At 50.4% G+C, this 15,337-nt stretch overlaps 1 protein-coding gene across 2 annotated transcripts in view; it reads right to left on the reverse strand.

Moving 5' to 3' along the window:
* ADAMTS2 (ADAM metallopeptidase with thrombospondin type 1 motif 2) overlaps positions 1-15,337 on the reverse strand; it is a 227,289-nt gene that overhangs the window by 87,984 nt on the left and 123,968 nt on the right. For both annotated transcript variants that reach the window (XM_047730543.1, XM_047730542.1), the window contains exon 4: positions 3,989-4,191. In XM_047730543.1, coding sequence (XP_047586499.1) covers positions 3,989-4,191 — 203 coding nt within the window. The remainder of the gene's footprint in view (positions 1-3,988; positions 4,192-15,337) is intronic.

Here is a 15,337-nt window from a genome sequence, read left to right on the forward strand (position 1 = left end):
TCAGAGGCCGCATTCCCTCGGTTCCTGCCATCAGAACCCCCACCAGACCCTCCTCCCACAGCCTTTATGGTCTTTCTCAGGGGATAGGCTGTGTCCATCCCAGGATTGATCTCCAAGCCTCAGATGCTAGAAGTGTTTCCACCCTATCCCTGGATGACCTCACAGCTGACAAAATGCCTCACTTGGAGCACAGTCCGGGCCAGCTGCCTCCACATCTGTCCTCCACGTTGATGGCTTGGCTCTGGGCTGGGAAGCCCCATAACCAGCTGTGTACTTCCAGAGGCCAAGGCCAGGCCTTCCAGGGCCACTCAGGGCTCTGGCTGCAACTCCAAGTGAACCAGCACTCTAAGGTCTCAAGGCCACAAGAAGGGAGCCATTGGCCACAATGGTGATCTAAATCCAAATGTGAATTAATTACAAAGAAATGTAATCACCCATTGAATGGCTACCATCCAAAACAACAAGTGTTGGTGAGGATGTGGAGAAGCTGGAACCTTGGGCCCCATTGGGAGGGAATGAAAAATGCTGCAGCTGCTGTGGAAAACAGTATGGAGGTTCCTCAAAAAATAAAAAATAGAACTACCCTATAATCCTGAAGTTCCACTCCTGGGGATATTCCCAAAAGAACTGAGGGCAGGGGCATGAAGAGATATTTATACACCCATGTGCACAGCCACATCATTCCATAATAACCAAGAAGTGGGAGCAACTCCAGTGGCTCTTGACAGGGGAATGAAGAAATACAACATGGTAGAGACACACAATGGGCTATTATTCAGCTCTAAAAAGATGGACATTCTGACACATGTCACAACAGGGATGAACCTTAAGGACATTCTGCTAAGTGAAATAAGCCGGTCACAAAAGGACAAGTAGTCCTCTTACATGGGGTACCTAGAGTAGTCAATATCACAGAGACAGAAAGTAGAATGGTGCTTGCCGGGCACTGGAGGAGGGGACAGTGGGGGTTAGTGTTTAATGGGAACAGTTTCCACTCTGCAAGGTGAAAGACTTCGGGGATGGATGGTGGTGATGGTTGCATGGCTGTGGGAACATGTTCACACCACTGAACTGTATGCTTGAAAATGGGGAAGGTGGTCAATTTTACATGTATTTTACCACAGTCAAAAAATTGTTTAAAATTTTAAAATTGTATTGAGACTAAAATGACATAAAAATTCAGTTCTCCTACCACCTCACACCAGTCAGAATGGTTAAAATTAGCGAGTCAGGAAATGACAGGTGTTGGTGAGGATGCGGAGAAAGGGGAACCCTCCTACACTGTTGGTGGGAATGCAAGCTGAAGCAGCCACTTTGGAAAATAGCATGGAGGCTCCTCAAAAAGTTGAAAATAGAGCTACCCCATGACCCAGAAATTGCACTACTGGATATTTACCCTAAAGATACAAATGTAGTGATCCAAAGGGGCATGTGCACCCAAATGTTTATAGCAGCAATGTCCACAACAGCCAAACTATGGAAAGAACATAGATATCCATCAACAGACGAATGGATAAAGAAGACGTGGTATAGATATACAATGGAATACTATGCAGCCATCAAAAAGGAAATCTTGCCATTTGCAACAATGTGGATGGAACTAGACAGTATTAAGCTGAGCGAAATAAGTCAATCAGAGAAAGACAATTATCATATGATCTTACTGATATGAGGAATTTGAGAAAAAAGACAGAGGATCATAGGAGAAGAGAGGGGAAAATGAAACAAGATGAAACCAGAGAGGGAGACAAACCATAAGAGATTCTTAATCTCAGGAAACAAACTGAGGGGAAGGGGTAGGGATAGGGTGGCTGGGTGATGGACACTGGGGAGGGTATGTGCTATGGTGAGTGCTGGGAATTGTGTAAGACTGATGATTCACAGACCTGTACCCCTGGGGAAAATAAAAACTCTATGTTAATAAAAAATTACTAAAAAAAAAAAGGAATATATACATGAGTATCTGTCTACCTATTTATCCATCTCTAAATATGTACTTACAAAACTGGGGTTAAACACATACTGTGTATTTACAAAAACCAATTAAGACCAATTTTGTTGAATAAAGCTCTTCCATCTTTCCAACTCAAGAAAAAAAAATCAGTTCTCCCATCACATCAGCCACATTTGAAGTGCTTGAGGGCTGGCTGGTGGCTGCTGCATTGGAAAGGGCAGAATTTTGAGCATTTCCAGTCCTGAAGAAGGTTCTGTTGGATATCCTTTCTTACAAACTCATGATTCCTCAATCTCCCTCCTCCCCAAGACCACCAACAGGGATGTGACTTCCATCAGCCCCCGGGGACTCGCTCCCATGAGTACACAGCCCTGAATGAGGACACAGAGCCTCACAGGGTATTAGCTGTCAGGAGGATGCACATTGAGGCAGGGCGCCTCATCTCCCCCACCACACTGCGAGGCAGAGCTCAGGTTAGAGTGGCAGACATCCCCCTTCCCTTCTCCCTGAGCCCCTGGCTGGCTGCCTTGCCCTGGGACAAGCACACGTCCAATAAATGCTTGCTGGATGCCACAGGGAAAAGAGAATTGACCCAACTTCTTTTCCTCAGTTCCTCCAATTTATCTCCTAAAATCTTTTTTTTTTTTTTTGCTTTGATAAAATATGTTTCAATTTAAGAATGTTTGCATTTCTCAGGTTTTTCAAGAAACTAACCAAACTAATCAAAACATCCTATTATCCAAAGTTGGGGTATAGTTGGAGCCTGAGGGTATACATGAAAAAACTGAAGTTGACTGGCAAAAACCAAGAGAAAATTCGAGACTTCGACCTTCTGGCTCATGCAGCACGAGGCATGTGCGACAGAGGGACCCTCCATGCCAGGTAATGGTGGGACCAGGAGTCAAGCCATGTGTGATTTAATAATACATACTGGTCTCTGCCCCTCAAACCCCCCATTCCTGACACAGATCTCCTAAACCCTGTAATGTCCGAGGGACAGGGGTGACAGGAGCAGCCCTTTCAACTGTACCTGAGTTCATGCTGATGAGGACTCTTGCTGGGCTCTAGATAGCTTCAGGATGGTCATCCAAGGAGCCAACCATCCCAGAGGGGATCAGAAGGCTGGAACTTCTAGCACTTCCCCCTCCCCCCACCCTGGGGTCTCTAGGGAGAAAGAGGAGCTGGGGATTGCATTCAATCACCCACGGCCAATCAAACCTCCAGAAAACCCTTAAACCATGGAGTTCTGCAAGCTTCCAGCTAGGGAGCACACCTAGGTGCTGGGCGTCTGGGGCGTCCGGAGAGGGCACAGAAGCTCTCAGCCCCTTCCCACCTGCCTTGACCTAGGCATCTCTGACATTTGACTATTCCAGAGATGCATCCTTTAGAATATACCAGTGGTAGTAAGGAGGGTTTTCCTGAGTTCTGTGAACTGTGCTGGCAAATATGTGAACCTGAGGGGAGCATGGGAACCCTTGATTTATGGCTGGTTGGGTGTTCCGATCAGGTCATATGGGTGACAATGCAGGACTTGTGAGGCATGTCAGAAGTGGGGCCAATCTGGCAGGACTAAGCCCTTGGCCCATGGAGTCCGTGCCAACCCTGGGTAGTTAATGTTGGAAGTACTTGGTGTGGAAAACCCACACATAGTCACTAATAGTCACTAATGACAGCAGGCACTGTGGCTGTTTCATTATTATAACATTAAAGGTACTTTTCAAAAAATGAGATGAGATTAAGTGTAACAACACTCTCCAAAATAGAACATGGTCTGCAAACCTATCGGACTACGGCCCCACTCTATGGATGAGAGCGCAGAGTTCTAGAAGGTCGACGACTCACCTAAGGCTGGTGGAGAGGAAGGTGGGCAGGCAGGGAGGGGTCTTTCGGCCCAGCCACTGGATCATTCGCATCCTCTTGCCCCTGCCCTACCTCTCCAGTGGGGCCCTGGGCAGCAGAGGGGTTCTTGCCCATGGATTTGGTTACCTTTCCGTCAGTCCCACTGCTCCAGCCCCACCACCAGCCCCCACTTACAATGTTCATGAGTGTGAGCAGGTACTTCTGCACGTGCTCCTTCCCATGGAACTGGACCACAGAATCGTCCACGCCCAGCAGGACCTCGATGTTGTAGTCACCATCGGTGGCATGCCTTCGCGCCCTGTGCCTCGAGCCATTGACACGCTCCTCCAGGACACCCAGGGCGCGGCTGAGGTTATCCAGGCTGCCTGGCGGAGCTCCTGGAAGGACAGAGGACACAGTCTGCAGTAGCCCAGGCTCACCAGGGACATCTGAATGAGGCAAAACCCCATGTGGGTACAACTCGGAACCAGCCTGGCCATCACCTTGGTGAAAACTCACACAGTACCCAAACAATCCCCATTTTACAGAATGAACTGAGGTTCTGGGGGAACAGAGTACATGCTAACTGGGCTCAGTACCAAGTCCATGGCCATCACAGAGCCCAGGTCTGGCACCCAGAGATGAATGGAGAGGCTGTGAAAGCACCGCTGGGAGTGGGCCTGGCCAGTGCGAGCTCTTTTCACCCATTCACACATTCAAATGCCTGAGAACAGATGCCCAGGTGCCAAAGGGCTGGTCTTCCCAATGTGGCCACCACATTATAACCAGGAAGACCAAGGCCCAGCCCTGGTGGTGGGTGTTCCATTGTGTCTCCCTAGGCAGCTCTTCTTCTGGAACTTTTCCTCCACTGAAGCAAGGCCCCTCATCTGTTGGCCAGGCCCACCTGCCCCCCTCCAGGGTCAAGACCTCGCATGGGGACATCTCCCCAGGTGAACTGTGCCTACCCCTATCCACAAGCCAGAGAGATGGGTGGTTACTTGACTGAATTGTGCAGAGGACCAGGGTCCTCTACTGACAGCTTCCTCATAGTCTGCCTGGGTGGGGGAAGGGGCCCAAGGGGCCTCAGTGAAGGGTCCCAGAAGGTCATCTCGCTGTCTGCCTCAGCTCTCTTCTTGCCCTCCACGCACCAGGCCTGGAGCCTACCCTGGACCAGAGCTCAGGCTCCCAGCCCTTCCCTGCCCCCACCTCTCAGGGTGGCAGCTGAACTGACCAGGCTGACCTTTGTCACTGCTGACAGTCCCAGACCACACCGCCTGCTAAGTCCCAGGGCGAAAGCCTTCTGGAAGCCCCCCACGTCCCTGTATTGGACTCCATGTCTGTACTGGGGCCCTGACCCCAGGGTCCTGCTTTTCCTTGGTATTCCCAGACACCTGCCCTGGGGAAGGGCCTAGGACCTCAGTTCTTCATGCCATCACCCACCCAGGGTGTGGTATCTGGTCCCTGTGGCCCCTGCATCTGGAGGTGGGGTTAATGCCCCCTGCAGCACCACTTCTCTACAAAGAGTCTTCCAGAATAATTCTCACTTGTCCTAGAAGCCTCTCATCTGCTGCCTCCTCCAGATGGGAGCAGGAACTCTCTCTGCATCCCAGTGGCACACGGCAGATGCTGGAGGCAGAACAGGGCCTCTGAAGGCAGCGTGGCAGCTCAAAGTCAGGCGAGGCAGCCTGCCCTCTGATCCTGCCCCACCACTCAGCCCTGTGCATGGGTCTCCGCAGCCAGGCCTGACAAACGGGCCTCTGTGGTGTGCACAACTGTGCCCACTTTACGGACAGAAAGACTAATGGCACTCCAGCCCAGCTGACTCAGCCAGGAGCTCTTGCCTCTGCACCTGCTGTCTGTTAGGTTTGAGGCCCAGAGCTGCCACCTGGCCACAGGACAGGCACCAAGGAGGGAAAGTGGGGGTGAAGGTTAAGGAGATGAAACAGAAGCAGAGGGGGAGGGCTCTGACAGAACTAAGCTGGGCCAGGGCTGAGTGGCTGCTTGCATCCCGGTACTTCCTGGGGGGTCCTCATGCACCCAGCCCCAGGCCTGCCGCCTCCTGGGGCCCGCTGACGTGCAAATGCCAGGGAGCCCTGCAGGGGCGGGGATGGGGGCTGGGATGGCAGGCGGGCAGGCAGCGCCCGTGCAGAGCTGCTCATTCTGCCGGCTGCCTGGCGATGATTCAGGACCGTCCATGCTGCTCCCAGAGGAGACACCAGCTACTTAAACCTGACAGGGGGTTTGAGGAATTGCTACTCTATTTTTACACATTTATTTCTTTGCATTTCCAACAAGCGGGACAGCTCACCTTCAGAACCACCTTGGGAGGCAGAAAAATGGTAATTTCTATTAATAAAAAACAAACTCTTCCCTTAGGGAGAGGCTAGATGTTCCCCTCTGCCCCTGTCAAGCTAGGGGTCACTGATGGGTGGTCCCCAGGACAAAATCAGACCACAGAGGCATGTATTAGGACCATGCAGTATCTTAAAAATACCTTATTTGGTTGACAGTATTTCAAAATCGGGAGAGTTCATGTTGAACAAAATCTGGAATAGCCATCTTCTGTTAAGGACATGGGGTCATGGGGTTGAGAGGAAGTGATGGGCAGGTAGCACTGGGCTGTGGATTGGCACGACACACGGGGCCCGTGTCCCCAGGCCACCTGGCCTGCTGCCCTCCTGGCCCCCGAAGGTGTCAGAGTGTGCCCCAGACCCTAACCCTGGGAGCTGCCATGTGGTGCCCCCCATTCCACTGTTCCATGTGCGGGGGTGGTGGGGGGCAGGGTGGAGGGGTAAAGGGGCTGCCACAGAGCCAGAGCTGGCTGGGACATATCCTGTAGCTGTTTCTGCCAAGCAAGCACAGTGTTTGGCTAAATTTATGTTACGGGTCCATTAAAAACAGCAATGTGTCCTAAAGATGCAACAGAAATGACAATTTCACCCCAAGCATAATTATTACTATTCTAGTTATTACTTTAATCATGATGATTTAGGGGCGTGACTTGGACATGATGCTCTAGAACACCTTCCCCCAAGACCCAAGCCTTGTAGAGATGCCCCAAAGCCCAAGTTCAAAGTGTAGTTGAGGAGAAAGGCATGTGCCCTGCCCTGCAGTGCAGCCCCTGGAAGCCTCAGCCCTGCTCAGGCCTGACAGGACATGGGAGTGGCTCCATGATCAGCAGGGTCCTCCAAGTCTCCAGGCCCAGGGCCACACAAGCAGCCAGGCTAACATTCCTTCTACCCTGTCAATCTTCCATTTCCCTACAACGGGCTTAGTCCTGGAGCCCAGGTCAGGCAGAGACTCCAACCACACGCTGGTCCTAGGCAGGCCTGTCCCCCACACCAAGTCCCACTGCAGGGAGCTCCAGCTCCTATCTGGTCCCAGGTCAGCTGCCTAGGAATTCCCTGACACCAACACTGCTCACCTGGCCTGAAGGCCTCTGCTCCTCTCAGTCCCTCAGTGTCCGCAGGCGGGGTATTGTGCTCTTTGCCACTCTCCCCTCTGTTCCCTGGAGCTCCTGCATGCCTACAGCCTGAGTGCTAAGCCACAGTGACAGAGCTCACCCCGCCCTCTGCTCCATCCCTCACTACTGGTGGCCAGGATAACAAGCTGCCAGCACCGCCCATCTCCTGCGGTAGCAGGATGCCAGCCCTACCCTAGCCCCTGTTGCCCTCTACACTGCCTCCCCAACGAGAAGCTGCTGGTCCCCATGGGTGGCTGCTCCATGAGAGACAGAAGACAGGATCCCTGCAGGCCGAGGCTCCCCCTTGACTGGAGGCACCTGTGGCAGGGCCCCATCTTTCCAGTGGAGCCAACAGGGATTTTAGGTGCCAGGGGACCCTTCTGCCTGGCAGCTGGGGCTTTTGATGCTCATGTTGCAGGTGCAGGATGACAAGGCAGGAAACTTCCAAGAACTGTCCCCAGTTTTCGAGTCTCCAGAGGGGATCAAGCAGGATGCCTCAGAGAATCAAGGAAAGGACAGGATAAGGGAAATAGAATTGGATCCAAGGAATCCCAAAGCACCTGTCCTCCATGCGAATCAGTGGGTCACAGCGGCCAAGCTCATCCAAGGGCTTTGGAGCACAAGCCCTGCATCAGGGGGTGGCCTCAGGCACAAACCTCTGCTGCCCCAGCAGCCCTCTGATCCCCACTGCAAGGAGAAGGCTCCTCACTGTCCTCCTTTCTGTCCTCCTTTTAGCATCTAGGAACCCCAGGAGCAGAAAGAGTTAGTGACTGAGACAAGCCACACAGCCAAGGAGAAGCTGGGGCCCAGCTTGGACCATGGGATCCCATGTAATTAACAGGTCCCGGAACCATCCCCACACTTCACCAGCCCTGAGGGATGGCTTGGGGAAACCGAAACTGGTAGAAACAGAAATGTTTAGCCTGGAGAAGAGAGCCCCTTGGGGCCTGCAAAGGCCTCAGGAGTATTGTTGGGGAGATGCTGATTCTATAGGTTCAAGGGGTTTTTGTGTGTTCACAAATCCCACAGCCACACTGTGCCACACTGACCTATTCACCTGAGCCGTGCTTCCCTGGCTGTGGCTGCTCCCCAAACTGAGCACTCCCCACCAGGCCCAGCAGGAGCCCCTCAAAAGGCCCAGAGGGAAGGAGGTCCGTGGCCCTCCTGCGCTGGCCTTGGGGACACGTGTGGTCCTCATCTGCCTCCCCCAGCTCACATATCTCTGGGGGGATGGGGTGCACAGAGCCCTCAGATGACACTTCTCAGTGACAAGAGAAGACTGCTGTCCCCTACTTGTGGAATCATTGTCCCCTCAATTCTCACTGGACCTGCTCCCTCTCATCTTTCAGGTATCAACTGAAATGTCACCTCCTCAGGGGAACAAGGCATATTTCATCCTAATTAAACTAGGCTCTCCCCTCCCCCAATGTCTCCCTGATAGCATCTTGTTTTTTCCTTCATAGAACACCCCACCATTTGCAGTTCTAATCTCATTTGTGAATCTGCTTGGGTGTTAAGGGCCTCTCCCACCTCAGAGAGAGGCCCCCAGACAGGGGCCATGGGGTCATGTGTGTCTGTTTCCCGAGTGCCTGTCAAGTCGAGGCAGGGCTGGGAGGGAAAGGAGCCAGGGCAGAGAGGCAATGGGAGGGAAGCCAGCACCCCGCAGCAGGGTTCAAAGGAGAGGCAGGAGCAGCAGGGCCAGGGAGGCCAGACAGGGTGGGGGCAGCAGGAGCAAAGGTGAGGTGACAGGCAGAGGGGCAGGAGCTGGAACAAAATCCAGCCGTAAATTACTCACACTTGGCAAAGCTAAGATAAAACAGCCCAGGGGGAGTTAAGATGAAGGGGGCAATGAGAGGGGTACCATGTAATTGCCAACAATAACAATAACAAAAAAGCAGGCCTAATGACATTTATGAGAGAAAATATAATCCGAGGCATTAACAGGACAAACCTATCAAAAACGCATTGAAAAGATATAAAAGGTAGGAAACTTTATGCACCTAACAAAGCTTCAACCTGTTTCCTAAGGAAAAAGAGACAAACCGCCGTTCTGGGTGCACTTTTATACATTTATTCCAGAAAACAATAGATGAATTAGATTAAACATCAGGTGGCTGTCAGGAATCTGCATGACTGAGACGGCCTTGTGCTTAAGCCCAGCAACCTGAAAACGTGCCCTTCCCAAGCACACTCGGGACAAGTCCAAATGTGACTATGTATTAGGACAGCAAGAAAACTCAAAAATCAAGTCCACAGTCACCACCACAAGGTAAAATCGGAGAGAAAAAAAGAGGAAATGGCCTCAAACCCCAAACACCAGAAATTAAAGATACAGTTTTAATAAGCCTAGAGTACACAAAGGATAGAAATTCTAATCGCCGGCTCAGTTTAGGAAACCAGAATAAATCTTAGAAAAAAATTGAGAAAGTAGTCGAAGAAAAGCCCAGAAGGCTTTACAGGAGTTTTTACCAAGCCTACAGGGAAGAGATGCTTCTCATCTGATGTGCAATAGGTATGTGAAGGCCCAATACCTTTCTTTCTAGCTAGGAAACAGAATGGGGGTAAGGGCTTACCAACAATAGCAACAAACCCCATGAAATACCTAGAAATAAACAAAAAGAACAAATGTATAAAGACCACACAAAGAGTAGCATGACATAGTCTACAACTCTCTAAAAGGACAAAGGAAGACCTCAATAAATGGAGACACAACAATGCAATCCTGGATGGCAAGTTGATTCTCCAAATCTGTGTACAAATTTAATATAATCTCCATCAAAGAATTATGAAAACCCATCAAAATAACCAAGGTGATTCTCCTCCAAATCAATCTACAAATTCAACACGATCTCCACCAAGGAATTATGAAAACCCAACAACATTACTCTCAAGATGTAACTGGAAGATTATATGAGAGAAGAGCCAGAAAAATCTTGAAGATCTTGAAAAATAATAATAATGGGGACATACTTCCTTTTCAAATTAACTGAACACATTACAAAGTATGTTCACACTATTTGTATGTTTAATATATTAACATGTTTAATCTCACAAAACATTAGTTAGTACATAGTGAGACTGGTGTCAGGAGAGATAGATCAATGGTACTAAATGCATGGGATGCATGGGATGCCTGGGTGGCTCAGTTGGTTAAGCATCTGCCTTTGGCTCAGGAGCCATGTCAGAGCCCCACATCAGGCTCCCTGTTTAGCCTGCTTCTCCCTCTCCCTCTAGCCCTCCTCCCCACTTGTGCTTACTCTCTCTCTGCCAAATAAAAATCTTTCAAAAAATGTTACGGAATCCAAAGTCCCAACACAGATCCAAGCATAGGAGGGACTTCTGGGTAATATGAGAGACTGAAAATATGCATCCAATTTAGCTCCTTTCTAGAACCCCATTACAATTTTGTTAAAGTGATTTTTTTTTTTTTTTAAAATCACAAGGCTACAAGGACAAGGAGAGCAGCTGAGGAAAAACTAACAGAACTGTTGGAGGCTGGAAGGCAGATGGTCTCGTAGTAATGGACTTTGTATATCTGAGAAAGTTGAATCCCAAGCTGGCAATGAGGAGAATTAAGAGACTCTCCAGTCTGTGTCATAAAATTCACCACAGGCACCAAGCACTTCCGGATGTGGGAGTGAAGGGCAGATTGAAATAAATAGGACTAGTTGGTGGCTGAGGCCAAATCCCTTGCCCATACACCGTGCCCAAGGAACAACCCCGATAACTAACACTGGCATCAGTCTGGGAGCTCCTTCTCTCGGAAAGGTGGAAAAGAAGTTGTCTCTGGGCTGCAGGCACCAGGTGTGGTTGAGAGCAGAGGCACCAAATGAAAACCAGGAGGACCAAATCAATGTTGAGGCACTAGTCCCCTTCCACAATTCACCCCCAGAATGCCGGAGGTCAGGCCTTTCCTGTCCAAGCAGGACACTGCAAGGGGTCTTCTCTAGGCAATCTAGTCAATCAAAAACTGAAAGGCAGTATGGTGGTCCATGGTTCACTGCGCCTACATGCATCAAGCTCCCACTCACTTCCTTTGTTGCCCAACTTTACATGTGAATGGATGGCCAGGGATCACCGGGTCTCCTGGGGGAAGCCCCAGATGTGGCAGATGGAGGCCAAGGTGAAGCAAACAACTCACAGGAGGAAAGTGGAGGGGAAAGAGACCTACAGGAAGGTGGGGGGAAACCTACCATCGGTAACCTCTGAGAAGAGAGCTAGGAGAAGATGTTACTTACATCCATTAAACAAGGACAGGATGGGAACAATAAAAAGGGTCCTTTGAGATTAAAACCATTTCAGCAGAAATGATAAATTCAGTAGAAGGACTGGAAGGTAAAGTTGAGAAATCCCCTGGCTGGTAAAACAATGAGACAGAGAGTAGAATAATCAAGGAAGAAAGTCCAAAAAAATAGAGGACCAGATTGGAGGTAGATCATCCATACAAAAGAAGCTTCATAAAGACAGAAAAGGGAAAACAGAGAGGGGAAAGAAGTCATGAAATAATTCAAGAAATCTCACAATAGGGACGTGTAAGGGCCCAGCTAGTACCCAATACCATAGATCAAAGTAGACCCGCACTGTGGCTCAGAGTCATGGTATTCCAGAACACAGAGAAGATTCTGCATACCATCACAGAGAATGGGAAGTAACTGGGGGAGGCAGTTACAGGGGGCACACAGAGCACTGGGATCAGAATGGGTTCAGACTTCCCCAAATTCAAAGAGGAACACAATAGCACAAAGCCTTCGAAAGTCTGAAGCAAGACTATTTCCCAACTAGGATCCTATACTCACACAAATTCTCCATCAAGAAAGTAGAATAAACACACTTCCAGACACGTGAGTTCTCTAAAGTGTTATCTGTCCAGCACCCTTTCTCAGGAAGCTACTGAAATATGTCCTCCTTTAAGGAAATGGAAGATGGGAAACAGAAGACCCAACACAGGAGATAAGGAGGGAATCCCTTGGAAGATGAGGGAGTGCTCCCAGGATGGCAGCACTGCAACAGATGTGGAGAGAGCTGAGCCATCCCGCAGCAGTGTGACCCCAGAGACAGCCAGGTATCACGAAGAGCCCCCCCCCGACACCCCCACTTCCATCAAGCCATCTTCTTCTTTTTTTTTTAAGATTTTATTTATTTGTTTGACAGAGAGAGAGAGAGATCACAAGTACACAGAGAGGCAGGCAGAGAGAGAGGGGAAAGCAGGCTCCCTGCTGAGCAGAGCGCCCGCCATGGGGCTCAATCCCAGGACCCTGAGATCATGACCTGAGCTGAAGGCAGAGGCTTTAACCCACTGAGCCACCCAGGCGCCCCCAGGCCGCCATCTTAAACCAAGGACAGAACGCCCAGGAAGGCTTGGCCCAGATTCTCATGAGGACTTGGCTTGTCTTGACCATGTGCTCCTAAGGATCTCTCCCCTGATGCTCTGCTGAGCGCATGCGTGTCCCTCACAGAAGTTCTCAGCTTTTCTCTGAGAGCGGGAGGCAGCCCCCTCCCTCTGGCTGTACTTCTGCCACATGTCCAGTGCCTGGTCCACACCTCATTCTTGCTAAGCACCCCAGTGTGAAGAGCCCCATGTTGCCCAAGCCTCACTGGTGACCTTGCTTGCAACTTCCCCAGAAGGGGACCTGTCAAGTCCTAGGGAAGGGGAAGTCAGACCATGACCCAGAGACCATTCTCACTTCCTCTTAGAGCCTCCATCGGCGGGGGGGGGGGGGGGGGGGGGGGGGGCCAGTGCTGCCCTGTCCTTGCACAGCCGGCGTGTCCTTGCCCTCCTTTGTAATATTAATCACTCTTGATATTCATTTATATGCAAACTATAAGCAGCCAATCAAAAAAATAAAAGAGTAAACAAAACTAGTAAATAACAGGGTAGCAGTTTGAAAGCCAGGGTTGGTAATTGGTGGGAGTGGAGCAAGGCGTGGACATTCTGAATTGAAATTCAGTCAATTATGTGTAAGAGGCCCTGGCGGCCAGTAACTTCACTTTTGTCTATGACATAAAGACACAGGATAGCTATAGGATATCCCAGGCCCCTCCTTGGAGCAATCGTTGCCCTGTGGGCCATTTTTTTACTGCCCTGGACAAGGCGTGCAGATGGGCATGCCTCTTGAAGTCCTTAAGGAAGAAATGCTTGGGCAGGTTTTGAGGAGTTTGAGGCAACCTCGCTGTCATCAGAGGGCAAGAGAAGGGACAGAATGTGGCAGGTGCATGCCACGCAGTGCTATGCAGAGATCAGAAGTTTGGCATCCACAGACACGACAGAGGGATCTTGGAAAGAGAGTACCAAGTGCAGAAAGTAAGTTAGACACATCCATACTCAAGCAAGGATTTTGCAAAAATACACAATGACCGAAGGATACTCTATGACCACCTTAGAATGGTCACTCCCCGCAAGTGGGGGAGGAGAGAGGAACAAGCCTATTGTGCATGCAGAGAGGTGGTTTCTTTTTTTTAATGATGTTGGGACAACTGGTCATAGTTGAAGGAAAAGATCAAATCTTGGCCTCAGATAGTAAGCAAAAACAAATTCTAGGTGGACTGATGGCCCGGGAGAGTGAAAATGAAGTCCCAGAATTGCCAGAAGAAAATACAGCTAAATGCCTTTTTTATGATCTCCGTGCTGGGCAGCTTCTGGACTCCAAGGCCAAGGCCAGTGTGCGGTCCAGATCCCACCCCCATAATTGCCCCGGCCTCTGCTGGGCAAGCACACAGGCAGGTGGACAAGCTCACTGGGGGACCTGCTGCTGCCCATTCATTAGGCACATGGATGAGAACCAGAAACTCTCCCTTCCCAGTGCTCAGGAGCTCCCAAAGCCCAAATCCCGATGAGGAGGACTGTAGGCAGTGTTCTGAATAAGCGGAGAGTGACACTTGCAGAGCTAGACCAAGGCCCTCCTGCTGCAAGCACCAGACCCTAACATGAGTGGCAGGGGACCAGAGTCCTGGGTACCTGCAGCCTGGAGCCCCAAGGAGCATGCTGGAGCCCCTACGGAGGGGAGGTCATCGGGAGGAAAGTCATCCCCCCCCATTTGTTAACAACCTCAAGACAAGCCCTCCGTGACTGCAAATTCCCCTAAAGATGATCATTAAGATAAAATATGTTTATGTGGACGCATAATCAGGACACGGCAAAAGGCCTGCTTGGAAGCAGGCAGGTTCTTTGGAGGCTCTGGGAAGCAGAAAGCAGGCTCAGCCCCGAGGGGACCATCAGCACAGGGCCCCACTGGTGAGCTTTATTAAAAGAGGCTCATTAGGATTATTTCATCCCAGCCCTTTATAACTTTATGACCAAATCAGAATTAATTTTTTGCAATGCCAGCAGGCACAGCTCATCCAGTGTCTTTTTTATGACTCGAGGTGGAGGGGAGGCATGGGAGGGGCCCTGGGGGCTGGGCCAGCCCCTCAGTGCTCCTTCATCAGGGCTGCATCTGTAACAGCTGCTTAGGACTCTCAGAGACAAGAGCTGGAAGGTCCATAAGTTGCCTCAAGTCCCTGGCCTGCTTACTTTTGTGGAGTTTCAGGTCAGAAATGGGAGCTCCAGAGAAGGGAAAAGAAATTTCTCTTGGCTTCTCCATTGGGGACTATCCCCAGAATGTGCCCTCCCAGGGTATGGGGCAGCAGAGGCTCCTCAGTGGTGGACAAGGAATATCCGGGCTTGCCTGGCACCCAGCTGCCCGGCTGGAGATTATGGAGATGCCTGCATTGAACCACACAATAATCTGCTTCTCCTTTAGGTACTGCTCCTTGATTTCCCTTTGATGAACCACCCTTGCCACTCCCAGGTCACATGGCTCAGGGGGAGCCAAACCCAAGGAGCCCCTACCCCAGAAATACCCACATGGCCCAGGCAAGCCAGTGAATCCTGATGCCAAGGAGAAATGAAGAGAACAGATGACACCATTTAGTTCCTGAATCCAGCCATGCCTGAAGCTGTCACATTCCTAGGCTTTCTAGCTCTGAGACAGTTCATTTGGAGTTCTGTCTCTTGTAACCACAAAAATCCTAAAAGGTACTGCCCTACACACACGTGTAATCACATGCACCGTCAAAAGTAAGCCAGACACCACTGATTTTGT

The sequence above is a fragment of the Lutra lutra genome, chromosome 5 (assembly GCF_902655055.1).
Source record: "Lutra lutra chromosome 5, mLutLut1.2, whole genome shotgun sequence".
In the NCBI taxonomy this organism is placed as follows: Eukaryota; Metazoa; Chordata; class Mammalia; order Carnivora; family Mustelidae; genus Lutra; species Lutra lutra.